This window comes from Oreochromis niloticus, linkage group LG3, assembly GCF_001858045.2.
Source record: "Oreochromis niloticus isolate F11D_XX linkage group LG3, O_niloticus_UMD_NMBU, whole genome shotgun sequence".
NCBI lineage: Eukaryota > Metazoa > Chordata > Actinopteri > Cichliformes > Cichlidae > Oreochromis > Oreochromis niloticus.
In genome coordinates, this window is record NC_031967.2 from 69262825 (window position 1) to 69274212 (window position 11388).

Sequence of the window (11388 nt, forward strand, 5' to 3'; positions counted from 1 at the left end):
AGGTGTGGATGTAGGTGGAGGTGTGGTGGTGTGTTCCCCTAAAACAAAGCAAACAGTCATTAAGTTGTCGTCACATTGTGAATGTTGAAAGCTGCAGAAACACAGACAGGTGAGTGTGTCACCTGTGACAGTGATCCAGCTGGATGGAGACTCTCCATGACCGCTGATGTCACACTTGTAGAGGCCTTCATCAGACCTGGAAACATGCTGGATGGTCATGTGACCTGTAGGCTGCTTCCTGATGAGGGAGCCATCTTTATAGAAAGCAGCTGGGAGGTTGGAGGGAGGGGTCTTTGTTTTACAGAGCAGAGTGACGTCATCTCCCTCCATCACAGGGAGGACAGGACTCTGCAGGATCACTGATCCACCTCAACACAGAGACAAACTACAGCATTTCATCCATTTACACACAGCTTCATCAACACTAACTCCACACACTCAGCTTACCAGTGACTGTCAGGTTAACCATGTTACTGATGGGACCCTCTCTGGACTCACACCAGTAAACTCCACTGTCCCATCGGTCAGTGTAACTGATGTTACAGGAAGAACCAGCTGGTTTTCCCCACCCATCTCCACACTGAGTCCTCTGTCGTTTGCTTGTGTTTCTCCTCAGAGTCCATCCAGCAGAGCTGTCGTCCTCCTCACAGCTCAGAGACACAAAGTCTCCTTCAAAGAACTGAGAGCTGCTGGGACTCACAGTCAGACGAGCTGTGAGGGTTAAAATGAAAAACTGATGTTCACGTCTTTAAGATCTTTACTGAAAGTTTGAATCCAAATGTGTAAAATCTGTCAGAGTTTCTCATGTTTAAACTGTGACAGAAGAAGGTTACTGACCTTGGTTTGTTGAGCAGCTCAGCAGTGAGATCAAAACTAAAGAGAAATGACACTCAGGTTGATTTGAGGTGAACATAAAGAACAACTCCACACAAACAGCCAACAAACACACAAACTCATCTCTCTCTGATATATCTGCTCATTTTCTATTAGATGTCAGCAACATCTTTCAAGTACAGTTTGGACAACAAAAGACTAACATTCACACCTACAGTCAGTTTACAATCACCAGTTTACCAAACATGTCTTTGAACTGTGAGAGGAAACCTACACGGATGCTAACCACTGCATCTCTGTGACACCTGTACTGTTAGATATGATTTAGTAACCTTTCCTTTTTATTATCATATAACAGCATTCAAGCTTTTATTTTATATTTGTTAGTGACATAAATGTATCCATACAGTTTGAACTCATCATGCTTTTTATATAAAAAACAGCTATTAAAGTGATCATTATAATTATGAGCAAAAATTACAGTGTGATTTTATACAAACTCTCCACTACATTTAAATATTACAGTAAAGTCATGTGTCCACTGTGCAGCTGTGTTGATATAATGAGTGAATGATTTGATCTTTTCACTGCCTGCTGTGTTTCCTCGACTCCTGAGCAAAGATAAAGAGTCAGTTCAGACCTGCAGTTGGTCCTCGTGGTGTTTTGAACTTGAATTCAGCCTGATTTGTTTTTCATGTCTTCTCCTCCATCATCAGTCATCAGGAGAGCAGACAGTCAAAGTACAAGAATTCAAACAAACACAGAGATTCTACTTACAGAGCAGACACAGCACAGATGTTTCCTTCATCGTCCTTCTCACTCATTTGAGCTTTTTTTCATTTCTCTCACTGACACCAAGTAAAGCCCGCCCTCTTCCTCTGAGTCGGTTTCTTCCTCTGTTAGTACAAAGTGCAGAGCTAGAGTACATTAAATGTAACACATACGTACACATGGCTATGAACATGTGTGTATGTTACTGCCAATTACAAGCCCATTGTCGTGTCTAAGTTCAAGAAAATAACACTGTTCTGATGTCATTTAAGGTTAAACTGAGACATTTACATGGCATTTTAATCTAGAGGATGAGTTTTCTATGAGACAATCAAGCTCGTCCTACTGACATTATATATAAAAGTTCATTCACAAACTTTTTCCTCTCAGTGATCTGTAGTTTGGTTGATGAACAAATCTATTTCCATGTAGTTACGTCCCCCTCAGTGAGAGAGGCAGATATGAGCTGAAACACAGGAATCAAACCAGGGACGCTGCTGTTATGGAGCTGAACTGGAACCATTCAGACACTGAGGCCCTCTGAACACATTTTAATTACAGCTGTGCAGAGACACACTGATGACTGACTGGAACACTATGATTCACATTTTACATTAACACCATCCTCACACATGGTTTATATTTGGCCACTAGAGGGAGACGTTGGACTTTACATAAATGTAAGAAGGTCATCGATTCTTCCAGAGATTGATATTAACATGCTTAAGTCATAAAAAGGGTGGTCACTGGTTTTAAATTAAAGAGATTGCCCAAACTTTGTGGGTGTTCAGATGTCTCTTAATTATGCTTTAAAATAATTAAAATACAATTTTCAATTCAAATAAGCACGTCAGAAGAAAAAAAAAAGTATTTTCTGCCTACGGACTGTATTCTGACAGTGTTAATAATGAAATCAACTCAAAGTCAACCTTAAAAGATAAGTTAACTTTATATTCTATACATACTTTTTTTTAATTAGCACAATAACTCTGTGATCAAGCTTTAGCTGTTGTCAGCATAAGGAAATATGCTAATGTCTAACAACTAGTTAGTAATTTAAACATGATTTCACCAAAGCAGAGTAGGTTGGTTCAGATTACAGAGCTGCTCCGTGGTGTTTTTTCCATAACGATTCTCAGTTACTCTTCACTGTAACCGGTTTCTCCAAACAACCCCTCGATGCTGTGTTATGTACACAATGATCAACAGAGGCTAGTATATCTGTTACTGATCCTGTTTATTATGTGGATGATAAGAATATTAAATATTAATATTAAAAAGAACAGCACATCATAGCAATACAGAAGCTAGCTATTTAGTGCATTATGTCATTATTTGGATGTTTGGAATGCTTATTCCATGTTAGAATCAGATTTATACAGGACCAATTCCAATACTAACACGTGATTTAAAAATCTGTTATCGGACAATATTTCATTTCATGCAAAATAAAATTGAATAAAACACAAAACAGACTGAGACAGCATGACAAGGAATTTGTTTTATTGCACACAGGTTGTGGATTGTTTACGCTCTCATTCCATTCATATCAGATGATTGCATTTGTGGCGCTCTAAACATCTTGCCATCATGAAAGTTGCAGAGTGCATCTGGTGGACAAACATCAACAGCTGCAATATATCTGAGAGGCATTTGCTTTGCCTCTTCGTTACTTTTCAGTTTTTATTTATAAGGCAAAAACTGTACACAGTGGTATGTTCAGTGCAGTCTTGCATTATCTAGCAGCATTTTAATGCATTTATCTATTACTTCCTAGATGGGGTATTGCTTCCACATTTACACATTTATACAAACTGTAAAGAACTTTCAGCTGCTCCCTACTAACAATTGGCAGATAATTGACTGACTCAACCCCCAACGCATTTTGTATAGCTACAACCAGTGACATTTCACTCGCTAAGTAAATGAATAAAACAGAACATCAAACTGAATGTGATTGTTTGTTCTCAGTGTTAAAGCTTGTTACATGGATAACAGAGTGTGCCATAGTGGCAACGTAACAGTGTTTTTATTGATTCACATAGAACCTACATACTGTTACTTTTGCATTTGACTGATTGCAATTCAGTCAAAATCTGCATCAACTTGTTCAAAACGCCTCTGATTAAAATCTTTAGAAAAATAAATACCCAGAGAAAAACTCCCATTAGTACATTTAAAAGAAAAAAAAATGAACAAAAACAATCTAAAAAACAAATCAACAATATGTGACCAGCTCTGGAAATGTTTAAAATTCAATAACAGTGTGAAGAGTCTCCTTCATTAAAAGAAATGGTTGAAGTTTCATAGATAACAGTGAGGAAACAGTGGACATTGTAGCTACATTGAACTTTCTTTGGTTTCGTAATACAAAATAATAGTAACCTGAAAGACTTTATTCAGCTGACCAATCAATTTTGAACACCATCAGGCAAATTATTTATAATCCACAGAACTTCATCTATTTTTACTGCTTCAGCTTTCGGTGGAGGTGGACACATCCTTCACCCTCTCCTTTCCTTATCTCCCCTGCCAGCTTCTATGTCCTTGTCTGGTCTCATCTGACTCTAACCCTGATAGAGCCTCTCATTCTTTTTCTTGTTCTCTAAAATCTAAAGAAGAACTCTGGATTTGATCAACTGGTCCCTTAATGCAATTGACACTCTATTTTCGACGAGAAGCCTGGATTTGTTGGTTTTCTGTAGACCAGAAAACCAACAACAGCAGCAACAAGCACAGCAGTAACACTCAGACCAACGATCAGTCCAACAGATCCATCCTCTGTGTCTCCTCCCGTCTGACCTGCAGGTGAGAAACAGGTGTGAGGTGTCAGCTGTCAGGTAGGTGATGAGTGAAGAACAGAACAGAATCCATTTCCTCTTCAAACTGCTGTCAGACATTATCTACTGCACTCTGATGTCACTGTTTGGAAGCAGTCCTGCTGTTTCCTGTGGAATAGGATGATGAAGTAGTTCATTCTCAAGTGTCAGAGTGACATCAGGGATCCTTGTGGAGTGTTGGTGACAGCTGTTTTCTTCCGGGTCATTTCTGTCATTGTGTTCATCAGCAGGAGATTCAGAGTTCAGAAAGTTCTCAGACATTTCAATCTGTGTTTCAGTGGTGGGACAATGTGAGTCCTGACTCTGTGGTTTATCTTTTCTGAAGTTCAGACAACTAACAAAAGCAACAACAACAACAACAAGGAAAACAACAACTGGAATATGAACTTTCAGTCCAACAGATCTATTCTTCACTTGTCGTACTGTCTGACCTGCAGGTGAGAAACAGATGTGAGGTGTCAGCTGTCAGGTAGGTGATGAGTGAAGAACAGAACAGAATCCATTTCCTCTTCAAACTGCTGTCAGACATTATCTACTGCACTCTGATCACATCACTCAGACCAGCTGCTTTCTACAAAGTCTCATCAACAACATCTTTAGAAACAAACATCAACAAGCAGGAAGCAGCTTCACCTCTGATCACACACACACTCAACTCTACTCACTCACCTGGAGGAGCAACATGAAGGTAGATGATGCTGATCAGCTTCAAACTGGGTCTCTTGTTTTGTTCTCTCTGGGCAACTTGACACTCATATGTTCCATTATCATTAATCGTCACATTCTTCAGAATCAAAGAGACGTCTCCACCCTTCATATATCTGTCCCATAGATCCACACGATTCTTAAAAGATGGATGCTGGTTGTCTGTTATAAACTGCTCATCCTTGTAATAAAGCATATATTCTTCTCCCAGGTCAGCTCTGCTCCACTTTACAACTATGATGTTTTTGTTTGGAACTTGACATGTCAGGATGACATTCTGTCCAGACTCAGCTGTGATGGTTTTCTGGTCTGAAAGAGGAAACAACACAGAGCAGAGAGGTTAAAGGCCATTAAAGTGCAACTGTTCACTTCTACACCACACACACACTTTCTAACCATCATCACAGTACATTCCATTCCAAAAAAGCTAATACAACTTAAAATAAAATACACATGAACCACATAATAATAATACTTACCAGACAATATACAAAAATATGTTTCTGTCACTGGTGATGAAGGTTTGTTAAGCCAAAGAGGGGTCAGATATACTGTACATGCAGGTTTTATTTCCAAATGACCTCTGGAAATCTTTAAGTCCCAGTATGGCTGCTGAATGACTTTCATTCTACTTTTAGATAGATAAATATAGATAGATAAGATAGATAAATAATAACGCCCACCTGATTAATCTCATTTTCTTTAGAAAGTCGAGTTCAGTGTCACTATCCACACCCAGGCTTGATTGCTGCCAGAGCAGAATCAAGAAATCGCTTAAATAAAATGTGTCTGAAAAAGTGAAGCACGCTTAACAATTTAGCAAAAACTTCATGCTCTTACTCCAATGATGACTCATCCAGGAAGTAAAAAACAAAGAAACACAACAACACCTTCTAAACTGCAGGCCTGATTTGCCTCAGTTAAGTTCAGAGTTCATGATTCAGCAAAAAGAAAGAGACTGGGAAATAAGGAAAAGCATTCCTGTTCAAAATCCAAAACAAAGGCTCATCTCACATTTGGCAAAAAAACAACAACAAAAAAAAAAACCATCTTGATGATCCTTTTGAGAAACGAACATAATTTCATAAAAAGAACATGATATCAGGTTTAGCACACAAATAAGACTGGTCTTTGTGATGGTGGACAATTTGTAAGCTTTGGAATTTGCTCACCAGTGGGAAGAGGTTGGTGTGGTATTTTTATTTTTTTATTTTTTAAACAAGTACTACAAGAACAGCACCTTGCTAGCTACGGTTTACACTCTCAAACTCTCAAATAGGGGTGTTTCTGGGATAAAAAAAAATGAAACCCCCCCAAAACCCTCCCACACAGTGTTATATCGTGTAACACTCACTCTACCGTGAGTGGATCTCAAGCCTCGTGTCGAATCCACACGCGAACACACAGAATAACTATGAAAATACTTATTTGGGAAATTTTATATAAACTTTCCTTTGCTTGTTGATATGGATTATAATGTAAATATAAAGGCACGGGCGACCAGCAGGGTGCACTGCAGTCGGTTTAGCACATAAACAATACTGGTCTTTATGATGGTGGACAATTTGGAGTGGTAGCTCACAAGTGGGAAGTGGTTGGTGTGGTATTTTTTTAACAAGCACTACAAGAGAAGCACCCTGCTAGCTACGGTTTAGACTCGTGTTTCTGGGATAACGAAAAGATGCCCCCCCCCTCAAAAAAAACCCAAACAAACAAAATAACAAACAAACAAACAAAAAACCTCCCACTCAGTGTTATATCGTGTAACACTCACTCTACCGTGAGTGGATCTCAAGTGCTGAAGGAGACTCCACCCAGCCTCGTGTTGAATTCACACGCGAACACACAGAATAACTATGAAAATACTTATTTGGGAAATTTTATATAAACTAGTTCGATGCTTTTTTCAATCTTGTTCATCTCAGAGGTTTCTTAAATCTTAAATCTCACCTGCAGAGACAGACGCGACGACAAAGATCAACCAGCAGAGTGACGCAGATGTTCCAGCAGCCATTTCCGTGTTTTCAACTTCTGATGGTGTTAGCTTAAATGTTTGAGGATGTTGGTACTTTCGGTGTATTTCAGAACCTGAGTTTAAAGTCTGAATAATTTATTAGTTAACTTTTAAACGAGGTTTGAAGTCAGAACTACTTCTCCACCCACTGCCCACTCACCGATCCACTGTCATTTCGGAACGCAACAGATTTTGGAAAGTCGCGAGTTCAGCTCGACCCCTCCGATAGTGAGATTGAGAGAAGTCTAACAAACCCCGATTTTCCAATCCCAGACTGCAGCAGTGCATATAAACAGCATAACACTGTACAACTTGTGATTTGTACAATGACTATTGATATGTCTCGGTGAATAACTCATCCTAGGCGCCCTGCCCAGGCTGTCTGTGAACAAGCTTTTAACTGTAATGAACGGGCAGTAGGTTGTATTGTTAGCAATGGACGAACAACTCCGCTTTGCAACGAACAAAAACAAATCCTTCTGTGTCGTTTCTCCAACTAACGGTAGTGACACAAATTTCAAGGTAACGAGAACGCAGCATCATTCCATACACTTCGGTGGAGTTACGTCATTCCCGAATTCTTCCAGCCACTGAGCGAAGATGACCCTACGTCACACTTAGTGACGTTGCATCTTGACCAATCAGCACTGGCTTGCAGCATTTCAAAGGTCTTTTGGAACTCAGGAAATATTTTGCGCTCCCAACGCCGTAACACTGTAACTAACAGTGGTAACCCGATGAAACTCATTGATTCTGTGGTTGAACGGTTGGGCTAAATGTTGAGGTGTGAGGTGTCTACGCAGGATTGTTAGAAACTACAGATTTTTTTGGCACAACGATTGTGACGCCTCGTTTAATACAGCCAATCACAAGAAACCAGCGGAAGTCTCCTTCATTAAAGAAACTGTTGAAGTTTGATAGATAACAGCGAGAAAACATCGGATGTTGTAGCTGCATGGAACTTTCTTTGGTTTCATAATACAAACATAATATTAACCTGTCACACATCTATCACAAGAAACCAGCGGAAGTGACTGTAAGTTGGGTTTTATAAACACACTCGATGTGTGTTTTTTCTTAAATCCATGTAATGCATTATTAACAGGACGATGGTGTTGAGTAGTGCATTGGATTCTGGTTTGTATTTTGTAACTCAGTGGTCCTTTGAGAAGACAGTACTGTGCAAAAGTCTTGAGTCACCCGCGATATCTGACATTCATGTTAATATAACGTTCAGAAAAGAAGGAAAACAGGATTTTCCAAGCAAGTTAGAGTCATTCTTGCATCACTAATAGCCAGAGATGGGCATTAACGCGCAATCCGATTACCTTTTTTCAAGTAAAGAGTACAGTAAGGGAAGTAGATTACTGTTACTTTCCCTTAAGGACGCTGCGTTACTAAACCATGATTTTCTTTGTGAGAGTGTCTCATGACAATGACGTACGAGCGTGCGACGTAGAAAAAAAAATGGATAATGTAGTATGACCATGCAGCGGTTAAAGCTTGGAAGTAAACTTTGAAGTTTGATTCCGTAAAAAGTGACAAAAACATTAGCGTCTGCTGACACTCTGCGTGAGAAGAAAACTTCTCTTTATGGTAAAAAAAATTAACTTCAAATTGGAGCAAGCCTCTAGCACGCTGCCATAGGAATGTGAAATTCACAGAGAAACACCCAGATCCACCCATTGACATGACGGCTGTGGCACACCTGCACCAAGGCAAACCTCCCCTCCACTTCCTGCCCAACTCCTGCTAAAAATAAGAGCGTCAGGACTCATTGCTGTATTTATTTTCTGCTGTCTTTTACTTGAATTATTTGAAAGAGTTAGATTAAACACACACACACACACACACAAAATATTTATTTTATATGCTGGAATATGCAGAAAATAGGTTTGAATGCTAAACTTGACGCAATGTGCATAATGTTAAGAGGTTCAAACTAATAAAACAAGTTTTAAAAAGAGACTTTTTCATTTGATAACATTTTATATGATGGATTATGCAGAAAACGTAGAATTGGGCTGAAAGGTCTACAACTGCTTTATTACCTATTCAGGTTGTGTATCATGTTTTTAAAAACTAATAAAGTAACTAAATACGTTTAAAAATAAGTAATAAATACAGTAACACAGCACAATACTTATTTTAATTTATGGATCAAGCCTCGTCAATCACATTCACTGCCTCCCTCTTAGTGTTAAGTCGGGAAAAGTGTGGCTGCTCTGACTCTTTAACTTTGATCTGATTTGAGGAGGGAACATTCCAGATTCAAATTCCATCTGGGAACTTGGAAATTTAGATTTAATCTCAAACATACTGAGCACATAAAGCAAAAGCAAGAGCTGAGATAGGATCATTGGTGGATTTTTTTTTCCTTTTCATAGCTTTCAGATTTTGCTCATCTGCTGTAGATTTTCTTTTTTATGCCTACCACTTCTTTTACATTACTGCTGTCCAGCCTACTCTATGTGTTTTAATAACACACTGCACACCACACCAGATTTTCCATTGATAACTCTGAGTGAATCAGCTTGTTGGTGCAAAAATGTTATGTATCAAACTGAGTTATCTTTGGTAGTTTTCAGAGAGAAAAAGAATCAGAAACAATGTTTAAAAAGAAAACCCAAAACATTTCTGTTAAAATGGTCAAAAAAATCAGCTGAGGTCCAAAAAAAGTTCTTTGAAAAATGTTGAGAAAGCCTGGAGGTCGACCACTTAAACTAATAAGTAAAAGAAAGTCTGGCTCAAGACTTTTGCACATTAGTGTATGTTTGATTTTGGTCAGCGTGTTGATCTTATTACAGTTGCCTTTAATCGTAAATAGCATATTCATATCACTGAGTCTTATTACTTTAGTATTTCTGTTGTATTTAGTTGTGTATGAGTAACTGTATCAGTCAAAGGTTTGGACACACCCGAGTCATTATCTGAGACAAGGTATCAGCACAAAGTCAAACCCTTTCCCTGTTGTACGCTGTGAACAATATAAAAAAAAACATATAGTTTCTGAACAGTTAAATTGATAACAGGACATTATTGATTCTTAGCGCTATAAATGTTTAACATGGCATATCTGTGGGTGTCTTTAGAGGTGAGTTTGTGGTCTTCCTTCCTGGACTGCTTTTCCTGATTCATGCCAGACAAATATTGAAATACAGTAAATACATGATTAGCCTTTTACTGTATTGTCTCCTTAGAAACTCTTGTGTGCTGTTTCATGAATTAAAAATAGTTTGCTTTTGCATTTTTTGTTTAGTTTGCTTGGGATTTCTTATGTTTCTGTTATGTTTTGTGTGGTTTTTCAGCATCTCTTACATTTGTTGATGTTTTCCTTAGTTGCAGTGGCCTCTCAGGGCCACAGTACAAATATTCCAGTGCATTTTATCTAGTTTATTCACAGTAGTAACAGAAATTCGGTTTTACTCACCTGTATAAATGGATTTAGTGAATTATAACTGGTAATAGAAGGTGGTTAGTGTGTAATATTACTCATTACCCTGGACTAAATTTACTGCCCTTGTATTGAAATTTGTGTCCACGAGGCAGGTTGGTCACACATCAGCATTAACACTTTGCATATGACTGGGCAGCAATTTAAAGCCAGCAACCTGTGTTGTTGATGGGTTTTTTTTTATAAAGTTTTAACAATTTCAATACTGTTGTCACTTTCTTTTGTATTTTGATTGAAGTGAGGAATATGATCATTTTCTGTTTTGTTTTTTTATGTGGTCCTCAGAATCACCCCACCCAGGCTCCATGTATCTGGTGTATACACAGTACAGTGTGTATGAATGATTTGAAACCTTGGCACATTGTCCCAGTGGAGATTCATAATGTGATTTCTACAGAACCTTCATTACAGCAGCTTTATTAAGAAGTTACTGTATGGGACTGGACTTTAATATGTGTTTTAAGAAAAATAATTCTCCTTCCAAGCCTATATGTGGGTTTTTTCCCCCTGTTTTTGTATATGTGTACAAGTGGAATGAGTTTCATTGAACACAGTTAAGAATACGTGTGTGAATGAGATGGAGGCAGGTTAACAGTGAGGGTTGTTTTCCTCTTCTACAGTTTAGTTTTCAAATCTGGTTCCTACAGCTTCCACAGAACAACAACATGTGCTGATAATAAGTGAACATAATGTGTGAGAGAAAGCAGCCTCTCATTATAAGACACTGTGAGTCTCTGCATGCTGCCTTTATGGAGCTACTGCTGTTTGTA

At 38.5% G+C, this 11388-nt stretch overlaps 2 protein-coding genes across 3 annotated transcripts; both read right to left on the reverse strand.

Moving 5' to 3' along the window:
• Positions 1–141: 141 nt before the first annotated feature.
• LOC112846010 (Fc receptor-like B) lies at positions 142–806 on the reverse strand (the record flags this gene model as incomplete). The annotated part of the gene is made up of 3 exons (XM_025905209.1): positions 762–806; positions 448–643; positions 142–368 (listed from the first exon to the last, which is right to left on the reverse strand). Coding segments are annotated over exons 1-3 (468 nt in total), but the record flags the coding sequence as incomplete, so codon positions are not given.
• A 2269-nt stretch (positions 807–3075) lies between these two features.
• Positions 3076–7932, reverse strand: LOC102080842 (myelin protein zero-like protein 2). 2 transcript variants are annotated; one of them, XM_005464574.4, is made up of 3 exons: positions 7101–7932; positions 5115–5459; positions 3076–4407 (listed from the first exon to the last, which is right to left on the reverse strand). In XM_005464574.4, the coding sequence occupies exons 1-3, from the start codon at positions 7162–7164 to the stop codon at positions 4253–4255; spliced, it is 564 nt and encodes a 187-aa protein (XP_005464631.1). In that variant the 5' UTR covers positions 7165–7932; the 3' UTR covers positions 3076–4252. The 2 variants fall into 2 exon arrangements, with proteins under 2 accessions (XP_005464631.1, XP_019212410.1); XM_019356865.2 differs by having other exon boundaries at positions 4300–4876; positions 7101–7821.
• Positions 7933–11388: the final 3456 nt, after the last annotated feature.

What these genes read in the sequence shown, in the direction of transcription:
- LOC102080842 (XM_019356865.2), bottom strand. Translation starts at nt 7,164, where the DNA reads ATGGCTGCTGGAACATCTGCGTCACTCTGCTGGTTGATCTTTGTCGTC. An exon ending in CGTCGCGTCTGTCTCTGCAG is followed by an intron (nt 5,460 to 7,100) that starts GTGAGATTTAAG and finishes TTCCTCTTTCAG; the next exon opens with ACCAGAAAACCATCACAGCT. An exon ending in CCTTCATGTTGCTCCTCCAG is followed by an intron (nt 4,877 to 5,114) that starts GTGAGTGAGTAG and finishes TCTCACCTGCAG; the next exon opens with GTCAGACAGTACGACAAGTG.